Here is a 26,168-nt window from a genome sequence, read left to right as displayed (position 1 = left end):
TGTAGTCTGGGTGAGGAGACCATCAATATTTCACAGCCGTGGCGCCGAAACCTGCACAGAGGTGAAGCGAGTTAACGCTTTCAGTTTAATATAAAGTGCATTTATACTCCTACTCACTCTGGCCTTGTACAACGTGTACGGTACGTTCGTTGTATGTGGCGTGTACTGAACACATATCTGGAACAAGGTTTATAGAGCAATGCGCTTATCACCGCGATCAGTTTCAGGTTCAGGCAAGATTGGCAGGGAGGGTGAATTATTAATGAAAGCAACACTGCGAGGCCGTGCTTTAAATTAAATACATTCTAGTCACTCTACGGGCTTTAAGGTTCAGCATCTCGGCATGTTAACATTGACTAAACAACACTAATGATTGGAGTCATACATTTCATCTCCAAGGTAACGTTTTACCCAATCTTCCTGAAGGCATTACTATAAATAATACAACAACGAAGTTTAAATGATCGACACAAAACTAACACCCTGGTAGATCTTCTTATCTCATGTCTTCTCACTTACTACTTATGCATTGTGTGCTACTACTGCTACTGTGTGTCCCCCTCTCCATCTCCCTTTCCCTCCTCAATCTTCTTGTGAGTGTCTAATGTTCTGTATTTCTGATTGTGGAGCTTCATACTACTCATCCGTGGTCCTGGTCTCATCATTAGTATTGTTTTTGACACTGTATAGATACAGTTGAATAGAATTGATTTTTGTTTTATCAAATGTCAGTCGTCAGTCTGTGGGGACACTAACAGCCTACTCAAATCCAGTCCTCATTGCAACACCTGTTAAACAGAATGACAGTGCAGATAGTTAATAAGAGCTATACTGACATCTAGCGACTAAAATGCAGTAATACAACCAGTTAATTAATTTGAAAACATAATATCCAGATGTATGGCTGGATAAATATTTACTGTGGAGCACAGCACAGAAATTAATGTGGTTTGGTTACCAGCAGTTTTATTAACCTTCCTATCGTCCTCCCGGTCATATTTCACCCGTTTTCCGTGTCTTTATATCATTTTATATAAATGCGGTTCACTGCCAATGAATACAGAATTACGCTGTAGATTTTAATTTAGACTTTATAATCAATAGTCTAAGAGACTGGGTCAGTGTTGACCCTGGAGAACAAAAGTTGCATTGTCGACACATTATTTCCAGGCAGTCTTTTAATCCTAATGTCAACTAAAACATTTTTAGACAACCTTTTTTTTTTGTACACAAGGTCTTTCTACAAGAAATATATATATGTATATATATTTTGTACTTGATTTTCAGTAGTGAAAATTTTGAAATTCCTTCCATTAACATAAACCTCTCTTGATAAAGAGTATAGAGGATACAGTCCTACAGCAAAAAGAAAGGGGAGCTTTGCTCAACTGTTTTTTTTAATTATCTATTTTTCAGTGGTAATTATTATGCACGGACGCATCCATAATAAACCTATAATACAATAAATGCATAATGGTGGTAAGTAATATTTGTATCCACACAAGACTTTTAGTGGAGTATGTTTGGATTTGTATGAAAAAGCAACAACTGACAAGAAAAAAAAATGGAGGTGGTTTAAATTAGATTGTCAGATAAGACTCTAAAGACATTTTCTTTTTCCAATTATCTTTTTTTTATTCAATTTTATCTTAACCGAAAAAAAGGAGAAAAAAAAATGTCTGTTTACACATCTGGGCAACATTTCCATCCATACGACACTACAAAAATACATATAAAAAGATTTAACTAAAACCATCCAACAGAAACTGAGAAAAAAAAAAAACGTCCCAAATATTCACAGATCATCTGTTCAAAGAAACTTCCAACACTTCTGGAGGGAACCAACATAAAACTAACTGAGGCATTTCAAAATCAAGAATCCGGAAAAATAACACTCTTGCTCGGTTTTATGTCTGGTAATACTTTTTCTTTTTTTTTTTTTTTAAATCAGTTTCCCAAATAAAATATTAAAAACCAAAACACACTCATTCTTTCCAAGATGTCCTCCCTATTTTTTCCTTTACTCAAACTTTGATTTTTATTCTCAGCCAAAACAGAAAACGAAATAATAACAAGTGACGTTTCTTTGATGTAAAGTGAGAGGACTTTGATGCTGACAGGAGTCTGACCTCTGGGACGTCTGATGAAGATGCCTGAGATCTGTTTCAGTCTGTCATGGCAGCACTGGCCTCTCCCTCATGATTTGAAACAAACCCTCCTTCACACTAGGACACGCTCGGATTTATCCCACCCTGAGAGGTGGAGCTACCAGGACAACGCCGTCTCCTCTTACAAACAGCATGGGGATGTTTCTCTTGGTCGACTGAAATGAAAGAAAAAATGCACACTTAATATTCTGTACAGAGATACTGGGAAAAACTATTAAACGTCTTACAATAAAAAATAAAAAAAAAAGTACATGCAATAACTTCAGAGGAAAAGCAGCTCTACTGGTCTTGTCTGGATGAAGGCTTAAGGAACATTAAGGTAAATTGTTGGAATGACACAAAGGTATCGGTTTAACAAGTCAACGCTGCCAGGAACAGTCTTTCCTGTTCCCTACAATCATGAAGCAGCATTACTCCCTGTCACTACTGTCCGTGCTGTACCTTGTAGAGTTCTTCATAAGTCTCCTCATCAATCTCCACTGTCGTCACCGTCTCTTCCACATCACCCAGGATCATGTTCAGGTGCTGATCGTAGGCCTGGCAAGAACAAAAACAATAATAATACAGTGAAGAACACACTCCAGTTGTTGCACTCCTTGTAACAAAGAAGAACAAAAATGTACGACATGTCACTAAGCAGCATATTTTCAAAGAATTTTGTCAGAAGTCAAAGTGACTGTCCTCATTCCTGGAGCAGCTGGACTAAAGCGAAGACCTCTTACATGCAATCTGCCACGGAGCTCCCGGTCGTTCCTCATCTTGACGTAGATTCGTTCATCTAGACTGAGTCTGATCAGATCCAGAGGCTCCTCTACCGTGTTGGTTGTCGGTTGCTGCAGCACAAATAAAATAAGTTTGTTATAGTTTCAACACACACACTAGTAGTAGTATTATCTCGACAACCCAATTTCGCTACATATCATAACTATCAGAAACACTTCAGTGTTTAATTCAATCCAGTGTAACAGCACCATAAAATGCATCCTCCAAAACGATCATCCAGGTGAATCAGCACCTTTCTGACACCGTTTCAACAGTCATGAAAGAAGATGTGTTTTATCAAGCAAGTTTATACAAAGCACGTCTACATTTAACCACTTTTTCAGACAAAAAGAAACTGCTGTTTTCAAAGTTTTAAAAGGTAAATAATAAAAATATTCCAATGTCATTTGTATGGAGGTCCCGATCAGATTGGTACCGGGCCACAGACGAATCTGAACTTTTGTAATTTTTTTTTTTTTTTTTTAGTTCGGCTATAAACCAAAACCATGTCAGTGTAGCTTCATTAACACATTTTCCTCTTCTGGTTTAATGATGTTTGGATATTGTCAATAGTGCCAAACAAGAGCAACCAAAACCACCTGACTACACAAGCCTGCTGCGTGGATAAACATTATTCTGGAAATCAGACAGGAAGGACTATCGGCAAATTACTGACCCACTGTTACGATACGAACACAAACACGCTTAAAAACAGGTTTTGTTTTGTTTGTTTTTTTTGTTTCGATGGACAGCTTCTAAAGCTCAGGGCTCACAAAAAGAGAAGAATGCAATATTCTGTGTTTTTCACTAAATTAAACAACAGAGGAATTAACCATTTATTTTTGACAGTTTCTTCTTTTACAATGACTCCACATATCAACCCATTCACAATATTTTGACTACTTTAACAAACACAGCGAGATGAAATGTAAACGTTTCATGTGTTTCCAGGTGTTTTATCCAATTTCTTAGTCCTTAGTTTCTTAGTAGGAACTTTCATTCATTGTGGTTCATTTCTATCAATCGAGGTATCGAATAAATTGTATTACATGAACAGCGTTGCACCTTCTTCTTCTTCTTAGAGATGGGTTGTACTTTAATATTAAACGTAACTCTGCTATGAAACACCACACAGCTGCCGACATATAAAGATGAAATAAGTTAAATTTTCTTAGTGTAGGGGCAACTACATGAGCTCTAACAAACCTAAACTGTCTCAACACCTGCAAGTGAAGCTGAACAGGCTTCTACTACATTAAACTCATTCATCTACTATTACCCGCTGTCCAACATTGAGGCGAAGCAAAGGTGCTATTCTACATTTCACGTGTTTAATCTTCATAACACTTATTGTGAAGTTAACCGAAGAGCACCGCCAAATAAACACGTTTTGTCATTTGGACGGTGGAACTAAAATGCTAACCCAGCTAGGTGAGCTAGCTTGGTTAGACAGGCCGCTCCGCTCCGTTTGCACATAAACAATAAACAAACAAAAGGGTTAAACGCACTAAATGAAGCACGCGAATAAATCTGTCAGCTGTCCTTATTTTGGGTTAATTGAATAAAAGCTGTGTTAAAAACAAGAGTAAAATGAAGCGCAGCTACACCAACCTGCTCAACTTCGTCCGCCATGATTTTTGAGTCTGCGTCGTGTCGCGTGAAGAGGCTGGCCCGTACGCAGGTTGCCAAGTCTGGGGAAACAACGCATTTTCAGGAAACAGTGTGGGCGAATCAAGTGTTTTTACCGTGTGTTTTTTCAAGTACATGTTTGATGTAAAAGAAGGGGAGCGTGTGAAGAGAGATTGCAATATTTTTACTTTTAATTTAGATGCGGTATTTCACATGAACTAAACTTCTGTTAAACATATTTATTGCTTTATGGCAATGAATAGGAACTATTTGCACTCACACAAGTGATTGCTTTCTGGTTAAACCAATTGATGAAAGTGAGTTTGTAAACGCTAAAAATAACAAAACAACAAAAAATCAAGGCAAAAAAATATATAAAAATCCTATATTACTTTTCCTGATTTGTGTATTTTTGCACATGTGCAGTAGACTACTACCGTGTGTTTGAAATGTTGCTTTAATGCTTCACTTTGTTTTATGATCATTCACTGAATTAAATGCATTGCAATTTATCTATGCAAGTTGATGCTATTTATAAGAGCAAAAGAAAAAGAAACACAATAGTTTCTCACAATACGCGTGAGAGGATAAAGTGCTCAAACCTGGCAACCCTGTATTAAACGATAAGCTGTACTATTGTCCTCTACTTCTCTTTCCAGACCTTTCCATCCACCATGACTCTATAACCGCTCTACAAGCTGTTCAGATGTAAGTATATTAACCTCAGTTTTTGTATCTTTCTGCCACTTTTCAACATTTTTTCTTTCCATCACCAAATGTAGACCTTGACTATTCTGTTTTAATTTGCCTCACGTTACCAGGTCGACCGTGTTATAATAAGCGACAAATTAAACATTATCAGTGTTTTATCGACCCCTATAACTTTCTGTAAGTTATTATTTGTACGAATTTCTGTACCGTATTGTTATGTGAGGCGGAAACTTTATCGACAGACACATAAATAAAAGTTCACTCTAAATTTAAAGGATATTTTGTTTGGTTATATCCACGTGTCCATGCATTTAATTATACTGTACGAGCTTCTATTTAAAAACTACATTGACGTTTGTACTCGGACTGCGCATGTGCCACGTGTCTGCCTGCGTGTCCTTCAGCAAGATGAATTTTATTTGAGCTAAAAGGGTTTTGGTTAGTTTTTTTACTACAGTTCCCGATTACTCAGGACGTTTAACAATAACTAAATAAATCCGAAGCTATTCCCACAATAATCTTTAATCGTTATTCAAGCTAAGCGTGACAGTTTTCGACAAATCCAGACATTTAGTGACATCTGTTTATCTTATTTCTCTGTGAGAAGCGTGTCTCTTTATACATGCCTATAACATTCATCTTAGCCAGGAAACTACAATAAAATAACATTGCACCACTTTACTTAGTCCTTTGCTTATACTGCTGGAAGTTTTTATCTTTATTTTATCTTGTATCTTTATTTTTCCCTATTTTGTTAAAGATTTAAATTACCTGCTTTTTACACACAAGCTGTTATTACTGGTGAAAAAAAGAATAAAAATATGTGAAAAAATCTTTTTTTGATGTTTCTTATTCTTAATTAAACTCCCACCTGTTTTTGTCTCATTTTTGCCACCATTCTTCTCTCTGTGTTTCCTCTCAATTGTTGTGTGTAAATGTGAACGTGAGTGTGCCATAGTGTTTGTGCCTCCTCTCCCGGTTCGGCCCAGTGCTCCATACTGGGTTTGTGTGCAGGCAGAGGAGGCAGAGCAGAGCAGCGGTATTACCCATTCCTCCCTGAGCTGCATACGTAGCTCTGTGGTGGAAGAAATCCCTGCTACAAAGCAAACAACTTAACACGCGGCCCGATGCAAAGCCGTGTCCTGTCCAGGGTTTCTGCTGAGTCTTAAAACGTCTTAAAAAGTCTGATATTGGATAATCCCAATTTAAGGCCTTAAAAAGTCTTTAATACGACCATATATTGTATTGTAATACTTAGATGATGTTAGGTCAAGTTTGAAATCATTACATCCATTTACCACTTCATTTGCAGTATGACTCCCTCTGTTTCTGTTCCTCATTAGTGGAGCCCACCCCTGATTTTCCTTATTTTTCATATTTCGTGTACGTCTTAAATTTAACCATAAAGGTTTTAAAATGGTCTTAAATTTCACTTATTCAAACCTGTTGTAACCCTGATGTTGTTAATCTGCCTCTGTTGTTAATGTTTTTATATTTGGAAATCAGCAGACACCATATGTCTTCTCTTGTCTCTGCAGGTTTCAGTCGGTGTGAGTTGTCGACCAAAAGATGACGCCATATGGCAGGAGGATAGAGGGCAGAAATGCACGGTGTCCCTTACAAGTTTTTGCAGCCTTTCCAACATGTCTGCATCAGAGTGACTCAAAACGTTACACAAGTCCTGTTGTTCCTCTCATGACAGATCAGCAATCACATGGTCATTTTTATGTAGAAATGTAGAAACTTCTGAGGCCTTCAAGTACTCTGCTCATTCTGTGCAGTATTTGTTTTTGAAGACCAGCTCTCCTCGTTATGTTTGTCAGTATTCATGATGGTCATGATGCCCACATTGATGTGCACGATATTTCTTGTATCTTAAATAAGATATTACTTTTATATTTTTGTTCTTTTCTTACCTATTCTGTTTTTATTTAACTGCTGCTGTGATATCTAAATTAATTAATTATTATATTTAAACCACAGAATCAGTCAGTTTGTTACTGTAATTGATGAGATTATTGAGATTTTGCGAAGTTTCTTTTAGTTAGGAGGCAAACAAGTGGTAGAATTTATTAGGAGCTTCCACTGGTTCAAAACACATTATATACACGTGCCAGTTCATTAGGTACACTGGTAAAAAATAAATGCATTCTAAAAGACAGTACGTAAGATCACATCCCATAACAAATCCACCTAGACCAGACCAGGCGCCCCCACTACATAGTGATGACACTCCTCGATGGGAGGCGTCTTCCCCAGCAGGATGCAGCAGGATGAAATAACTCAGAAAAACATGAAAAACAGGACACCCTGAAATGGACCATGTCCAGTCTCTGATGAGTCACAACTGTTTTGGAGACCTACACAATATTAGGAAGGTGGTCTTAGTGTTGTGTCTGATCATTGTATCATAAATAATTCACAATAAAACGAAAAGACAGACCAACCAAATAAACTACCTCTAAATAAAAAAGAAAGAAAATAATACAATTAAAATAAAAAAGTGGAAAAGTACTTCCAGAGAAAACAGTCTTAAAATGACGTATGTGGTAAATTTGCTTTATTGTAAACACATCTTTTACCTTTTACAAAATATATATATATATATATATATATATATATATATAACAAACACATTTCCAATAGACATACTTTTGTGAGCAAGACTGGAACAGATGCAGTCTCACATAAGACCACAGGAGGTCAGTGTTGGAGCACAGAAAAACACTTCCTACTTAGTTCCTCCTTGTGTCCAGTCTGTTTATTCCAATAGATTTGATCTGGGAAATTACATTGTTTTAGAAAAGAAAATGTCCGCCATGGTCATGTCACCTAAATCCAAACATCTAGAGAGACTGCACTGAAGGAAGTCTTTATTTGTCCAGACAGTGTCTGACAAAGGTCGAGCGTTGTATTCAGGTAATCAAGGTAATGATTTACACGATGGTGTGAAGTGTGAGTTTCTGCACCGTTAAATGATTAACCTCTTTTTAACAGGCCAGGAAAAAAGCAGGACTAAAATATTCTTACACTTCCTTTGCATTAGAAAATGGGTCAATCGAAACCGATAATCAGTAATCGAGTAAACTTGATCACCTTGGTTTAATAAGAAGAACACAAGCTCATGAAAAGCAGTATCAGACAATAAGTGTTTATTTTTTGGCTATATGGGGAGTTTTGGGAGAGGGTTTTTTTTCCAGCCATTCAGACCCATCGTCCCTTCAAACACATTCGACCTTAAAACACAGAATCTACAGGACACAGATTCACACCTCGTCACCGACGCTGCTCCTCTGCATTGTTTTATGAAGATTACTCATACTGACGCATTTACGTGAATAACATCTTCTCCGTCTGAACAGGGACAAATGCAGCCAAAGACGACTGCCACGAGCTACACAGACTCATTTCTCTCCGTGAGGCTATTTTTATATGGACTGAATGAAATGTTCTAACAGCGGCCGAGTTAATGTGCAGCCAGGAAAACAACATTTCATGATTACCCTGGAGTAAGACCCTGCTGAACATTGTTATATTGTGATTGAGTCCACTATAACTGCTTAGTTTGCTTTTTTATTCAACGTTTGACGTTATTCCAAGGTTCATTGTCCTTCTTGTTTTTGTCAGTGTGTCACTTTCCAGGTTGCTGCTCGGAGGTCAAAGTAAATGAGTTCCTCTGAAATGAGATGCATACATTTAAAAAAAAAAAAAAAAAGGCACTTAGTCTGACAAAGTGATTGATGGGTCCTTATTAAACATTACAGCTTTTTTAAAGGATGTCAGGTCAGTTGCAGCTGCGCTAAGCAACTTTTTTTACTCTGGCAACTGCAGGGGTGGAAATGATTTAATGATGTCAATGAACTGCACACAGCACACTCCTGTTTAGACACAGTCCAAGAAATCCGAGATGAAACAGGAACTGAGAGAAACTAGTTTCAATCCTCCGCATGTCCCGCGCATGTGGCAGAACTAACAATCAGGTTGACTTTGAGGCAAATGTGTAAAGTTTCAGCGTGCATCTTGGTTACTGTCAGAGGAGTTTTTATTCAGCTGACAGCTGGATTTAAATATTTTTAAATACATATTTGAGTGAACAAGAATATCTGAGGCTAAACTTGTCTTCAGTGCATTCACTCCATCCTTAAATAGCATCTGGCGGCTGCATTTGTTCACTCCCTTCAATTTGATGAGCTGGGTGAATTTGCTGAATTCTCTTTTTTAAATAAATAAATAAATGCCTCTTATTATGTTCCTATTAATTTACAGAAAGGGCTGACATTGAGAGAGGGAAAGGTTGTGCCAAGTTTCACTTTAAACCCCATAATTCTCTAACATTTATTCCCATCCAACTCCTTCCTCCTTAGCTTTTTATCAACAAATTTTACATCTAAGAAGCTTTTAAGATTTGGAGACAATCTGCTGCCAAAGTCACCTCACATCCTCATATCCTGCCTGTGCTCGACTTCATCTCGTTTCATTTCTGAGTACGCAGGCAGCAAGTCATCAGGAGAAACGCAGGGTGTACAGCTAAGCTACGATGCACAACACAAATGTATCAACGGCATCAATACTTACACAGACTTACTTATGAAGATGAAAACTAAATTATTTCAAAGTCATTTACCAGCTCCAATCTTCCAAGTATCTAAATTAGTTCATTCATTCACGTACTCTTGAATTTCATTCAGGACCTGGCTTCAGAGCCTCATGGCGCAACATTTCCATCTGCACAAATGACATAACAACATGTTGTTGAAAGCACGGCAGCTTCCAGCCGTCCGGTTGGCAGCTTCCTCCAAACCTAAAAATAAACAGCAACAAGAGTTGCGACACCGGCATTTGTCTGAGGACTGGCGGTGTTGTTTCAGACCCACAGCCGTAAGTCAATCTGTCCGCCTGCGTCATCTTTATCTGAAGACCACTTCACACACACTGTGGCCTGGCCAAACATTATGTCACTGTTGCACCACCTGAACACTGTTAACTATTTATACTTACAATATATACGTAATTTTGAACTGTATTTGGATTCAAATGCTTATCTATGTGTGTCAAACAGTATTAAGGGAAGCTTACATCCCACCAGTGTCACAGTGAAGCAGACACGCTGCAGCACTGGTAGGTCAGAGCTGGAGAATAATATGATATATGGCTCTGGTTAGAGCTATAGTGCACACAACCTGTACATAGAAACTAACTATATAACAGTTTTTCTAAATGTGTACTTCCTAAACAGCTCACACAGTGTCTCACTTCCCCGTCACTCACACTGACTTTGACTTTGTGACAGAACATTGTAAGTCAGGTTCTGATTGAAAAGATTTCTCTTGCACCCTGGTTTTTATTTTTTGTTCTTTGTGTGGTTTATATCTCTATTATTCACGTTGTTAGTAAAGGAAACTTGCAAAGTATGATTTGTTTTTACTGTGCATATGACAACAAACATCTGGTATCTGAAATCTTGAATCACTGTGTGGTAGAAGGTGTATTTACAAGAGGGTTACCCAGGCAAACAGAGCCCTGAACATCCACTACAAAGAGACACATTTTATATGTGGAAACAACGCCTATGGAAATAAAGTTTTATGGATCTCTGGAGTTTAGAATAAATAAATCGGAAAGTAGGACGTATTCCAGAGGAGTTTCAAATGCTCCAGAAAAAAAAAAGGAGCAAAACTGTATTCAGAGAAAGGATGACACTCTAAAAAAAGAAAATGATTGATGGTGACACCAAACCCAGAATACCATTAACCTTTTTTTAGAGAGTGATAAAAGGACAGATCAGACATACAGTAAGTCTTAGACGCACACTGACAGTGCTTGTGTAATTGCTCTGACTTTAAGAAGGGGGAGACAAAACTTCCAAGTGTAGCTTTAAGGTAACATCTGTCACCGACTGTGACTGTGAATAATTTAGGTAAGTCTAGCACAGGAACATAGATGTCATTCACTTCTGTTTGTGTCTTGTAGCATTTTATGGCTCATGCAAAATAAAATCAAATAAATAAAACAAGAGAAGAAGCACAGAAACCCATGTGCAAAGCTCTAAGTGGCCGCTGGGAACAACACTTTTAGTTAAGTTGTTTTAGAAAGCAGCAATTCAGATCTGGAGTCGTGTAAACAAATCAAGGCAACAAATGTACAGAAAAGCCAACACATACACACATATATATACATATAGCCATATAGATGTCATATTAGTAAGTTATTAGATAATGAATGGTTCAAAATTATCTTTGAATTGATCATACAGCCTCTTTATTCACCCACTTTAGTCTTTTCCAAATAACTTTGATTCTAATACTGAGCAGCACAAAAATGTATTAATTTGTTATTGGTTAGTTTGCTTAATATTTCTGTTCCCTCTCAGTGAGTTCCTGTCTTGCAAACACAGACTTGGTTGGGTAGGAAGAAATTAGCCCATGTTATGTTTATTTGAACCTCCTATTCAGCGCAGGTGAACATAGGGAAATGGCTACATTTGTGGCTGGTGACTGTTTTTCTGTCCACTGTAAAAATCCGCTCCCCTTCAACATCAATGAAATTTATATTCCACATGAGCGACTAAAAATACACTCCGTCAAGATGAGAATAGGGTGAACAGAGTGAAGGATACAGAAGAAGAAGAATGAACTGTTGAAAAATGAGCGATGGAGGCGTGTACCTGTTAGGTCGGCCTGACCCTAGAATAGCCCCGCCATCATTAAAATGTCATTCAGCTCGTCGCATTACAGCGGTGACTGACAGCCTGATTTATACCAGTTTAATTATGGATGAAGGCAAAGTCAATGGAGCAGACTGAAACACAGAGGGATTTACATGTGCACATACTAATATGTATGCAGAAACACAAAGTCACACACACACACACACACACACACACACACACACTTTCAGCGGACTGTTTCGGAGCAGTTTGTCTCATCTGTGGCTATTTCTACCAGATCTATTTAAAAACGCAGACTGAGGAGGAGCTGAGGACGACGGGGGACAGCAGAGGACACGCACGATCCATTAACATCCAGTCTTCATTATTCATTCTAAGATGGGCTTTAATGAGGGGCACTCTAACAGTGACACCAAACCACACAGAAACATCCATGAACATCCAGGAGGTATTTGAATCCATTTTTGTTTAACGGTCAATTTATTCACATTTATACATTCGTCTTTATCCCGCCTCTCTCGACGAAGTCACGCCAGAGTTCGGAATGTTATACGCTTATATTGAGACTGGGTGTTATCTAGATTTATGGGTCCCAAACTGTGATCTGCTCTCTAAGGAGAGCCGGTGATCATAAAGTGGGCGTGAGGTGTTCAAGATTAGATATGCACATATCAACTAAAGTCAAAACGAGTCTTGTCAGGTCAACTAGCAAACAAGCTCACCCTGGCTCACCCTCATTTTCCTTACAGCTGAAGCGTCACTATTCCATGACTGAAAGCAACATGTCTGAAAAGTAGACCTTATTAATTGAGCAGACTTGTCCAGAATTTGTCATTTGTGGTCAGAAGCTTAATAGGAGGGTTAGGGTTAGGAGAAGGGGGCTTTGGACTCCACCACTGGTTAGGGTTAGGGCCTTAGGTTAGGGCCTAACCCTAACTCTTGCAGGGGCAAGAGTTAGGGTTAGGGCTAGGTGCTAAGGGGTTAAGTTTAGGGCCAGGGATTCAGGGGTTCGGATGAGGGAAAGTGCTCAGGGATTAGTGGCATGTCCCAGGTTGGGGTTCAAATTAAAATGAAAGGAGGGTTAAAGAGAGACGGGCTAGGTTTAAGGTCAATTTGATTGCAGGATTAGGGTTAGGGGTGTTAGACAACGGGGCAGGGGAGCTCAGCTGCCATTGTTTTGGATAATGTACCACTGATGTAGATTACGAATCTTATCGATCAGTCTTGGGTTTTTCCCAGCATTTGTCCATCGGAGTTACTTGCAGTCATTAGGAAGGATAAGTGACCGACCAATCAGAAGTCAACAGTTCTCTTGAAATAGTTTGGTAAGTTTGAAAGAATCTCCTTCATCTCTCTGTCTCCAACTTAAAACACCACTTCAACATACAGAATTAAATGACATGCAACTATGGTTAAATAAAAACTCTTCTATAAATCTGATTTGCAGAACTAAAGACCCGCTGCTTCACAGTAGATCACATTATGAGTTCTACCTATTAACATCACAACCTGCAAAGAGTCAGAGCATGTGAAGCACAAGTTTTCCGCATTAAGATAAGTTCTGGTTTCTTTGCTAGAGTTTGCCCCGTCCATCTGTGACAGAAAGCCATTACGGAGGAGGGAGTTACAGTAATTTAGGCTGCGACCCACTGCTGGCTATTTGGAGCAATCTGAATTAGAGCAGACAGAAATGATAGCTATCTGTCACGAGGTAAGGCTGCTATTTTTCCTATGCTTATGGAGGAGGAGTAAAGGAGAATCAAAGGAAAGCCAAGAAGAAGAGATGAAGGTAAAGGTGAAAACAGAGTGGTAAGAAAAATGGTGCATGTTAAAAGAGACGAAGGTATGCAAATTGGAAGGCATGTGGAGGACGAGCAGAGATCTTGAGAGATATTTAGATTCAAAGATTGTTGAGTTTTATTGTTAGAATAAAACAATACAGTTTACATACATACATATTTATGCACCACAGACTGTATAAATATGGACGGCAAGTCCCCATTTCCTTGCAGTGGTCAAACTGATCACTGATCAAAACGATTGATCAGGTTGAAGAAATAAATGTAGTAAGCATTAAAATAATGTGATCCTCCGTACAGAACTTAACATTACCCTACATTCTCTAAAGAGAATTCAATCTTAAATTTAGACTTAGACAGAGTTTTATCATCCACAGGAGAAACTGCTTGGTCACAGCAGCTTAGTTGCACACAAAAAAACACTCTTGAGAACCACAAGCAAAACAGAAAGGTAAAATAAAAATAAAATATGAGCAAAAATCTAGTAAACTAAAATAAAATAGAATACGCAAAAAATCTACAAAATTAGCATATAAATAAAGGTACAAGAAATAGAGATGGAAGTAAATATATATTATATGTTTGGGAATATAGTCCGGTGTACTGCATGAGATGGATTGTTTCATGACGGAGAGCAGTTTCTCCAGTGTCCCCGTGTCCCTCACTGAGACAAATCTCTCCAACTCCATACCAATCACACGTCCAGCTTCTTTCGGATCAATTTGCAGATCAGAATTACTTTATTGATCCCAGGGTCTACTTAGGCTCTCCTTGTATACAGCATCACTGTTGTTCTGGTAACACTCCAATGGGAATTTATTTCGTTGTAAACACATTTAACTGCATAACGTTCAGATTCTGACCATCACTGCATAAAGACCCCAACCAAAATATTTGATTGGTCCAGTAGATCCCAATAAGGCAACATCATTACATCTTTCTTTTAGGCTGGCTTTCAGGCTACTATTTCCAGAGAAAAACCTCTGCAGACTACCTGCTTCACACCAACCATCAGACTATAGCAGGTGATGATAGTGAAAAGGTTAAGCAATTATAGAACCAGAAAATGGCTCACACAAGAAGGTTCTGGGCTCAAACCCACTGGCCGACTGGGGTCGTTTTGTGTGGAGTTTGCATGTTCTCCCTGTGTCTGCGTGGGTTCTTTCTGGGTACTCCAACTTCCTCCCACCATCTGAAGCCAGTTAATTGGTGATGGCCGTATGTGTGAGTGTGAATGGTTATCTGCCAGTCTGTGACAGACTGGTGACCTCTTCAGGGTGTATCCCCCCACCTGACCCTCCAAAGGACAAGTGGTTACAGAAAATGAAAGAATGAAATTGCCCTCAGAGGTCGGTAGAGCTACTACCCTGATAAAGATGACTGGCAATCTTTTCTTTCTGTCTGCGCCCGTTAAGCCGTTGTAGTGTTCAAAACACAGACCTCTAATAATGTTCCCACTTTCCAGTGAAAACAAACTGGGTTAGTACATTTATGGCCTCTGAGATAAATATAAAATGTCACTTTTGTTTGTTTTCATAGCTGACAATGTTGGTCTCGTCCTTTTTTGATTACATGCATTGCATTAAAACACCAAATAAATCCGAATCACAAAGCCAGCTGCTGTTAGATGACAGCATCTCGCTGCAGGTTAATAATATCCCAGAGTGTTTGTGAATCAAGGACTACTTTCAGCAGGGCACACAGACATTGACTGGATTTTTATAATGACTATGTGCTCCGACAATGTCAACGGCAAACACTCAGAGGTGTGGAAATAGACAGAGCCAATGGCCACAATCAGAGGGCAAATACCATTTTACACACATGCACAAAAACCCCAGGAGATGTTTGCCTGTAATAACAAAAAGCTCGTTATGCAGACTAATTGAAGCATCAGAGCCGGTGGAGCGACTCCTCACAGCACACAGTGGATTATTGGCTGGGAGGATGGCACAATGAAAACTAATGGACAGCAGCAGTATGTCTCCTTGGAGCAACATTCATTTATCACTGAGCCTCAACATAGCATAGCACACTGCAATTATTTATATGAATCACTCTCTTTTTTTTTTGCACTTTTGTCTCTGTAGATAGTGGTTTATGGGTCAATGATGTCAATATCACACAGAGTGTACAGTTACCGACTTAAAAAATAACATACTGATTACCTACATAGTCATTTTCCACTGAAGGTGTTTTTCTTTATTCCCTGATTAAAGTAGAGCCTCTGGAGTTTGGGTATAGACTGTCCTTGATTAATTTCCTGTGCATCCTTTAGGCCTTTTTCATTAGTGCATTAAAGCAGGACTGCGGGACTTTTACATATAAACCTTGCCAAAAATCCACACAATAAACTTCTTAGCAACCTCTTAAGAGGGAGAAAAGTTATAAGAATTCGCATTTCGTGCTGGTAGATCATAACCAGGTTGTAAATAGCACTTGCTCAATGCAAAAAGAAGAAACCTAGAAAAATATACAAATACAAATAACAGATAAGTGATAATAGAAAACTGACGGAACAATTTTAAAGGTGCTCAGTGGATGAATGGGAGACATCTAGTGGTTAATGGTGGTAATACTACATGAGTCGTGCACAAAACAGCAAAACAGTGGTTCACTGTGATAGTGTCTAGATAAACTTCATGAGAGTTACAGCTCATTCGCACAACACCTTTCAGTGGAAATCCATACACATACATTATCGAAATTTCAGAAATATTTATTTATTTTGCAAGTAACTGTAATGGGAATGCAGCTAGTGATAGCAAGTCTACAACCATACTTTTTTGTAAGTATCTGCTTTTCATCTGACAACAGCAATACATCAAAAAACTCACAACAGCAGTGATATTTTTCCATCTATGTAAAAACTGACACATCATTTATCTCCCAGGTCGTTAGGTAAAGCACACTTCTTGCAACCTGTCAGTGAAAATCAACCCTAATCCAGGCGACACAATTATCGGTTTCTGTCACAAGTGCCTCGTTAAAGCAGAGAGATGGTTACCACTAAGCACCACATAAGAAGTAGAGGATGCACATGATGAATATATTAAAACCATATTCGACAGCAGCAATCTTTTTCTGTGCAGTGGAGCTTGTTGTCGAGTGAAAGGATCATTTATTACGCAGCTTGTTAGACCAGGAGAAGTTATTACTGTTTGGCACACATGAAATCTGCATACATCCTGCATCATCAAGTCACTGCAGGCGGCCTCCTTGGTGCATTTTTCCTGCATTAAGCTGACAGTATGTAATTACAAATCAAAATAAGTGTGTGGGACACATGTAAGTGAGGACAATGGTTTTGCAGGTTTTTATACTCATTACTTTTGGTCAGTTTTTTTACAAGGATATTCGCAACAGCTGCAATGACATTAAGATATTACTGAGGATTTTCATCCCATTAAAATTGAGTGCTGCACCACAGAAAAAGCGACAAATCTATATTATTTAAGATTGTGCAAACAAAGTTGAGCTGAGGACGGCTTTATCTACTCCATCACATTATTAGCTCCATTATCTAATGGGGTTGGAAACGACTTCAGTGCTGCACTTACAGTAAGTCTGCGGGAACACTGTGTGTCATCACATATTTCCCACTATAACTGACTCAATTATTGGTTTGTTTACTGCAATAGAAGGAGGGAAGGAAGGAAAGGGCTAAAATTAAAGTTGGAAATGTTTACCAATGCTGTGTCTAATATCACTTTATAAATCTCCATTATAAAACAGTGATAACAATTGTGCAGTGATAGCGATTTATCACAGCAATAGAGGGGCACATGAGGTAAGAGAGTCAGACGACAGATGGAGAAATGGAGCGTGGCTTGGATAGTTATTCTGTGAAGTTTGCTGAATTAATTCCAGGTCAGAATGGAGTGGAAACACAGCAGTTTTCATCTAAACCAAAGGGAAACAATTCTGAAAATGGAACATTGGGTGTATCAGTTGTAGCGTCAGTCCATTACTCTGACACGGACTGAAATATCCAGGATGGATATCATGCAGGAAATCTGAATAAACGGTTAAGCTGTCATCTGCACATTGTTGTTGGAAAAAAAAAAAAACAAAACAAAAACATTTCAGTGTTAAATTTGACATTAAAATTTGTTAGCTTAGAACTCTGTAATGCAGTGTTTTTGTCCATGTATTTGTGTGTATCTTATGATTTAATGTTTTACACTGTGTTCATGATAATGATTTTTAATCAAAAATCAAAAAGCTTTTTTTCCCGTTACCGCATACACACTGACTGACGTACGTTGTCAATATCAGAGGTAATGTGAGAAAATAAATGTAATAATCCATGGGAGTAAATAAGCATAAACATACATTCTACATTCACTACATAATGGTAAAAGAGGGCAAATTAGTCAACTGCAACACATGGAGCTAACGCTTCAGTACATCCTTGTGGATTTATGACAACTTTTTTGAGAACGCACTTGGATGTTTGTCTATTTGTTTGAAGTGCACACTTCTACCACATCACTCTTAAATGTTTCCTGTGAAATATGGTATTTACCCACTTCATAATAAGGGCTGCACAAAGTCGACTGCTGACCTGATGAAAATCAAGCCGACTAGTGGCTGATGGCGTCACTGATAAAAATGCAGCGAAGAAGTAACGCTTTGCAACAATTAAATGTATATTCTTGGCCTGAATACATATGCAGGGATACAGCTCAAGCTCAAATATTTCCACGCACTTAATAAACCGCTGCTCTCCTGTCTTATTGGAGGCGTTGTTATGTTGCTATTGTCACGTGATAACTCGTTGTGATGCTTTAAGCGTCATGGCGCATCAGTTAAGTTGAAAAACTGACTAGTCAACCAGTGTGTGCAACCCCATAGGTCATGCCAGTTTTTGAATTTTAACATCCTAAATGATGATATTTGCACTGCATGAATACTGTAGATTCCCAAAATACATCATAGCTAAACTTATGCACAGTATATGTTTTGCCAGATGGAGGAAGAAAGTGGCAACACTTAACAACAATAAGAACAATGGACATACCCTCTCTGATGCCCATGACTTTCCTGAAGAGTTGCTGTGAAGCTCAGTGTGGTGACGTCAGCTGCCACCATCTTGGTAGAGCCTGACTCCTCCTAACTCACTAAATTGTGAAAGAGAAGTGGAGCCGAGTCATGCAGATGAGGCAGTCTGCAAGGACATCCACATGTCACTCACAGTGTCTACGTGATTAATCATTCAACACTTTAAGGCTTGGCATAATTTAGGTTATATAAACCTAACAGTTTATGGTTGTTTTGACTGAAGGAATCAGCTACGATGTACCAGGCTTTAAACATGTTTATAGGTCTATGGTGAATGACTCAATTTTGGTGCCAGCCTCAGTTTTTTGTTTTTTGTTTTTTTTGGGGGGCACGTCAGTGTCTGCTTCATTTCTCAGCCTGGAAAGTTGCCCTTTGGTTGAAGGTGAAGGATGGGGAAATGTTTTGCTGATGGTAGTTGACGGTGGAGCACTTTTCTTGCAAACTCGAATACATCAGCTTCATCCTGGAGGTCCAGGAGAGAGCGAGCTGTATGAAAGAATGTCTAATGATGAAGCAGAACGATAAAGGAAAAACAATGTAATACAGACTGTCCAGAGAGGCAAGAGCATGAGTTATGCAGCAGTGTTTGGCTGCATGTTGATAAGGAAAAATTACTCTTTAAAGGCGTGTAAAAGAAAGATCCGTAGAAGTAGAAGAGAAACAGGTCAAAGGGAAAAGAGAGATGGGAAGTTAATAAAAAATAAAAAAGTACCTTTGTTGTCTGTTCAGTCACATGAGCAGTTAGATAGTGAAGATGACAATAGCAAGATGGTAAATCTGGTTTACTTAGCTCATAGCAGGAAATAAGGACAAGCTGCTGGGTTTTAGATTCACACACACACACTTCAAAGAGGAGGCGTGCGTAGGTGCGTTGACACAAGATTGACTGATCCTATTAGGATTTTTTGCTGTTGATATGCACACACACTCCTGAAGGAGCATCACACACAAGCACACAAAAACTCTCCCTCACGCACACACACAAACAATGGTCGGTCGCTGTGTGACTCAGCTGTGTCATATTCACAGTTGAAAGGGAACAGAGCGAGGAGTGCAGAACTAAAGAAACGCCTGTCAGGTTTATTCCTGTCTCCGGCTGGCTCTGTGGCGCGCCGTGAACGCAGCTTCATGCTCTGATCTGCTGCTGTCCCACTTCCACGTCCTCTCTCTCGCTTCTCCCCGTGTTACATGGCAAAAAAAAATAAATCAATAAAAATAATAAAATGTCTATTTTCTTGACCTGAATACATGTGCTGAGAACAGACAGCTCATGTGCTGCATACAGTGTGCTGCAGATATGTATAGTCTGCATAAAAACAGGTGGCAACTCAGCAGCATCAACAGTATTTAATAGTACTCCAGGTAGGGTAGTGTAGCCAGGGTACAAATTACTCAAAGGACCTGTTACAACCACTTAATTAGATGCATTGTCGCAATACAAAACAGAACAAAAAAATATATATATTGATTGAGATTAAACTTAAGTTACAATTAATATTTGATGCATTAAATTGACTCTGAATTTTTGGTACAAAGATCTACTTAATACTGTGTGCAGTCTAAACTGATATTTCTGCGTCACTTTGCATTGAACTGGTTTCAATCCATTAGTCTATTTAAGATCTGACAACTTCTCTTGACATTACTTTTGACCAACAGACTATATTGAGTTACAGGAATTACTGTCAGTCATAACAAAGTCATAACTAAGATGTTCCCAAACACACCAGTACAATTATTCACAAATGAAATTATAGTCACTTTGAAATGTGCTTTCCATCAGTGTTGTTCAGGATTCATTCATCTTTGCTACATGATCAAAAACCGTGTGGGCAAATGACTGAACAACTTAATTTTAAAATGTAGGTCAACTTCAGAACTATGTTCACAACTTTGATAATTAAGCACATGACACTGAAAGATTTATTATAAATAATGTGAAGAAATCTGAACTTTTTGGAACAAATTAATTGTTCTTAAAAGAGTCATCAGCTTAAAAATGATCGTTTAGCAAATATTAAGCAGGTCATAATTAATAACACTGTTGATTGTAGAAGAAAAGATAATTCCTCTAACTCAAAACCGTCTGTTGGTTAAAAGTAATTTCATGAGAAGTTGTCAGAACGCAAAAAGACTAATGGAAATTCTTGCGCTGTTTTTCTTTGTTGAGTCAAAAGATTCTTTTTTAATAGTGTAAGAAATAAAGCAGCATTTCTCTGAAGCCTTCTCCGTGTACTGCAGCTTAAGGTCTAGTAACTTTGACAATAAAATTCAGCAGCAAATTGTTGATTGATGCAGCCTCCTTCTCTCTGTTACCACAGTTATCTATCTGATAATTATCTGTCCTGTACTTCTATCACCAACCACAGACGCTGTATGTCATTATCGCTCTTCTTTGTGAGCAAACACGGAGCAGTTTGTTCAAATAAATCAGCTCACAGCACGATTAAATTTATGTATTGTGACATTTCTTTCCTTTAGGGAATTGCACGACTGGTGTGAAACTGCACATCACTGGATGGACATGCTGTCCTTTATGTGAAGCTTTATTAAACATTAGAATTTAGTCCTTGAAAGGAACAGTGACTATTACAAGAAAAAAAAAAGATAGAGGCGAGTTGTGCGTGAGTTTTCACTGAAGCCGTTAACTGAGCAGCTAATTCCAGACTGCAGAGGAAACGGAGCCAGGGACAGTTGCTCTTTTCACCAGGGATGGATCAGAACACATTGCTCATCGCCGCAGCTCCGCGTTGATGTCATCCGCCTCATGGGCAGCCGGAGAAACGTTCTTGTCACTCTTCTCACACTGACTCCAATCTGTCTTCATGCTGTGAGACTCGGGCGGCGTACCTTTGTGTATTTGTCCCTTCGGACGTGTTCATCCTGCATTTATGTGCTCCTCTCTTAGTACGTGAAATGTGGAAAAGTGATCGTGCTGATTATTTTTTTATTTTTTTTTTTGAATGGCTATTTCAGACTTCTGTTTTTGAAGTGTAAACGTGTACGAGTGTGTCACAGGCTGTGCAGTCACAGCGTGTTTCTCTCTTTCTCCTTCTCGCTGCCAGGACTGGCACTCGGCTCGGCCAGAGGAACCAACCAGTAATGAGATCTCACTCCTGGCTCGCCTTCCTGCAGCAATGGCGTCAGCAGACACTGAAAAAGACATCCTTCAATTAGACACAAATACACCCATTAAGCAGGAGAGGAACGCACATGGCAGGACCAGGCTGTCGTCCGTACCCAAATATGTGGCATCGCATGTAACAGTTTGATCAGTGGAAAACTATGATGGACACTGTTTATGTTTTTCTTGGGAAATTGAAATTTGTGATCCTTTCTCTTCCCCCTTACTATATGAGAAGGACGCAATGAATGAGAATCAGAAGAAGGTTTGGTAACACATACTAAAGTGAAGGTTTTATAAAATGTTCTAATTATTTAGATGTAACAATTTTTTTAAACAATTTATTTTTTTCAATTGACAAGGAAAATATGCATAATTAAGTTGGATACTTGCTGAAATACTATATGAAATAAGTTGTAATGTAGTAGGGAGGGTTACAATTAAGTAGATGTACAATATTCCAGATGTGTCCATTGGTGACGTGTAAGATTGTCAGGGCAGGTCATATCTGATCCAGACTATCCTGCTTCGGCTCAATGAAAGACTATACCATCAAGTTACGTGCTACTAGCAAGTGGTAGGCACTGTTGGGATAATTTTTTAAAGCCGATTAAGCTGCACCTTAATTTAATTCAGGTGGGATCTGGCTCAGACAGAACATCAGCAACACTTTTCTAAACCAAAAGAACCTTTGGTTTATTTGCAAACCAGAGTGGAGGTGTACTGCTATTACATACTGTCATCACCTGGATGCACAGCTAACGTTAGCTGCATATAATAACCACTGATTCAATGAGTGCATGTTGCTGTGAAGCTGTCTTAGGTGCTGCTGTTTTTTCAAGTATAGTTGCAAGAGTGCAGCTAAGGGTGTTCTTTCATTGCTCTGACGCAGTGGTTCTCGTCAGACAACATTTTTCCAGATGTGTCCACTGGTGAGTCTAAATAGATATTCCTCCTTCTGCTAAATACTACTAGCGTATGGTACGTGCTGTTGGAGCCTTTTTAAAAGCTGACTGAGCTGCACCTGAATTTCTTCCAAGTGGGAACTGGCTCAGGCAGAACATATGCAACACTTGCTAACAGTTTACTTACTTTGGGCTTCAGATCAGACTGGAGGTACATTGTTCCACCTACAGCTAATACTGGTTACATATTGTAAGCCCAGATTCTATGAGTGTATGGTTCCCTTTTTTTTTAGTACTGGTGCAATATATTAAAGAGGGTTACAGCTAAAGGTGCTTTCATTATTTGAACGCCATGGTCCTGGCATCTGGTTGAGATGTGTCCACTGGGTACTGTGAGCTTATGAGCAGCTCACATCCCTACTGAGATACGCCTGCTTCTGCTCAGTGAAAGACTGCAGTATTTGTTACGTGCTGTTTCAGTCTGTCTGTTAAAGTCTTCAAAATCTGCTTCTGAATTTCGTCCAGGTGGGAACTGGTTGAGGCAGAATATCTGCAACACTTTTCTAAGCCAAAAGAATCTTGTTAACAGACAGTTCACCTACCTTCGGCTTAGTTGCCGACCAGACTGTATTCCTCTACAGATAATGCCGCCTACAGATAATATTGGTTACATATTGTAGCGCAGATTCTCTGCGTAAAGATTGCTTTTGTGACGATCCCTCCCACTCTCTTCCTTTATCTCATGCTGGTTTTCAGGTGGAGTTGGGAGGGTCTGCTTCATGTACCCTCCCATATGGACTTGGTGTCTAGAAGGGCATAAAAGACGGCCCTTGTCAGTGTCCCGCTCTTGGTGATTTACTACAACAGAAAAACCAAACAGAGCACACAATCATACAAAAGATTTGAAAATGCTGTTTCAAACACTAAAAAAGGAATAAGTAAAATAATAAGACCATCAACATAAGTAATGGTTTAACTATTAAGAACTACTAAAAAATTAAAACTTGCCTCTTGTGTCCTCATCATAAATGTCTCATATTCTGTGTTGTCATTTAACCTGAGGTGTTTCACAAGGTTTGTTGTGTCGTCACGACTCAATAGTTCAGTTACTTTCCACTGCGTTCCTACATTACCTCAAATGACTGAAGTATCAACAGTATCGAAATATTGATTTGAGAATCGATTTTAGAGGATAAAGACCTGGTATCGGAAGCATCTTCCTCTGCCTGATCCTTTTTTTGGGGTTTGTTGCACCTCACACTGATTTGCTTAGTATCGCAGTTTTGATTGTTTTAAATGAACTGTTTTGGGGGTTATCTCTGTGTGTGGCCTCCCTCTTTGTTGCCGGCCTTCAGCCTAGTGGTAACACTTCATACAACAGCAAAGTCCCAGACCTGAATTTTTTGTATGAGTCACACGTTTTTGTTTTTTTTTGTTTGTTTGTTTTTTAGTCTCCTTGTTTTGTTTGGTTAATGTTTTTTTTTTTTAATTAAATATGTCAATATGATCTTTCAGCCAGAAGTGAAATGTTAACAAAATCAAGCCATCCATGCAGTGCTTTAATTCAAACAACAAAAGGCCCCAGTACAACAGAAACGACAGCTGCAAAACATTTGTTTTATTGCTGACAAATGTAGATTTAAACCAAACCAATTCAAAGCCTTTATGTTGGCATGAGGTATGATTACACTGAGAACTGAAGGAAAAACTGTTTGGCACTTGTTTACACAGTCAGAAGTACACATTCACACTTCAAGCGCAAAGTTGTCACATTCAGGAACATGATAAGATGATTAAACGAGGAAATCCCACCATCTGTGAGAGAGAAACTGTTGAGGAATTACAGATGTGAGTGCTTTTTAATGCAGATGACTCAAGCATCCAAATGCTCCTTTTTTCTGTTTTTTGCTATCAGACTTTTCAGAACATTCTCTCATTCATACAAATCCAATTAAATCAGATCAATAAGTTGCTAAAAACTTCACTCCTTGCAAACTATTAAAGTTTACTTTGTCTTGGCCGTTCATTTCATGGCGTATTTTTCCTTCATGTAAACCAACAGCTTATCATCTTGCTTCTGAGGAGACTGGTCTGGCTGTGTGAGATTAGCAGAGACCTGGGTCAAAGAAACAAATCCTAAATTTCTAAAACTTCGGTTAGATCGGTAAATATGTAAAACTCTTAAAATAGTAAGCACACAGATGCAGAGAGAAGTGCATTGTACCACAGCTCCACTTCTTTTTATTCAAGCAGGGACAGAAAAGAAGCCAACATTCAGACAGCAGAATGCAAACTTAAAGAGGAAAAACTACAGGCAGAGAGCACTTGGAGAAAATGACGAATTATTTTTGAGAACAGTAGCAGAGTTCAGTATATTTTATAGAGCTGAAAGTAGACAGTCATTTTAAGAAGTGTATTTTTGGTGATCTTTATCTTGTGCTGAAATAAGGCAGTAACGCAGTTATGTGCCGTCAAAGCAACTAGTGTATGTTGGTGGATGTTGGACCCTGTGTGCTTCTTAAATCCTAACTTCAGACTAAAACTGCTCAACAATTGAAAAAGGAGCCTATTTTGTCCAATCATGACAAAATGTTTTAAATGCACAACTGCTGTTGTTCATTTTTTTAAACTCGCTGACAGATTTCAACTGGATGTTGTAGTCTTGAAAGTATTTCGGTCGTGTAACTGAGCTGAAGGATTGCAGTTCATAAAGCGACCAGCCAATGCGATGCTAAAACTTGAGCGCACAAACACAGGAAGCTGATTCATAGTTTATCCATCCACCTATCCTTGAATAGACAGTTGACACAGCAGGCAAACAGGTTGTGCTTGTTGTTGTTGTTGTTCATCGATGGAGATGTGGAAATCTTTAAATGGTCCTCTCTGGTTAGTGCATGGGCTAAGTGCGTCCAATGAACATAAGTCTAAGAAATAAATAAGAGCAATGTAGAATATATACAAAGAACACATAAAAAGTGTGGGTTTAAATAAAGAAGAAACTATTTTAAATAGAGGGAAAGAAGGGTCGGCTGCGCCTCAGTGTCTGAGAGGTGTACACGGGTCCCGGAAAGACGGCAGACTGCAGAGATGGCAGACGATCAACGTCTCAGCAGAGCGAATGACTCGCAGCAGTTTGCCTTTGTCCTCGGCACCGGCATGGACAAAGACGATGATGGAGGAGGTGAGGAGTGGCTCAATGAGGCAGGTGTAGACGTGCGCCATTATCACCGGCAGGTTGAACTTTTTCAGCTGGTGCAGCAAGTACATCCTCTGTTGAGCCTTTTTAATTGGAGAGCTGATGTTCAGCTCCCACTTGAGGTCCTGGGTGATAATGGCTTC

At 38.9% G+C, this 26,168-nt stretch overlaps 1 protein-coding gene and 1 long non-coding RNA gene across 2 annotated transcripts; one reads left to right on the top strand and one right to left on the bottom strand.

Annotated features, from left to right (window-relative positions):
* Positions 1-1,609: 1,609 nt before the first annotated feature.
* Positions 1,610-4,600, bottom strand: lsm3 (LSM3 homolog, U6 small nuclear RNA and mRNA degradation associated). The gene is made up of 4 exons (XM_047584317.1): positions 4,542-4,600; positions 2,891-3,001; positions 2,610-2,705; positions 1,610-2,323 (listed from the first exon to the last, which is right to left on the bottom strand). Exons 1-4 carry the CDS (start codon positions 4,560-4,562, stop codon positions 2,243-2,245), a joined length of 309 nt encoding a protein of 102 aa, XP_047440273.1. The 5' UTR covers positions 4,563-4,600; the 3' UTR covers positions 1,610-2,242.
* Positions 4,601-5,162: 562 nt separating this feature from the next.
* Positions 5,163-7,247, top strand: LOC125006939. Its single transcript, XR_007112619.1, has 2 exons — positions 5,163-5,267; positions 6,809-7,247. It is a non-coding gene; the product is annotated as an uncharacterized LOC125006939 (long non-coding RNA).
* The last annotated feature ends 18,921 nt before the right edge of the window (positions 7,248-26,168 follow it).

Source organism: Mugil cephalus, chromosome 4, assembly GCF_022458985.1.
Source record: "Mugil cephalus isolate CIBA_MC_2020 chromosome 4, CIBA_Mcephalus_1.1, whole genome shotgun sequence".
Lineage (NCBI taxonomy): Eukaryota > Metazoa > Chordata > Actinopteri > Mugiliformes > Mugilidae > Mugil > Mugil cephalus.
This window is presented reverse-complemented; position numbering and strand designations above follow the sequence as displayed.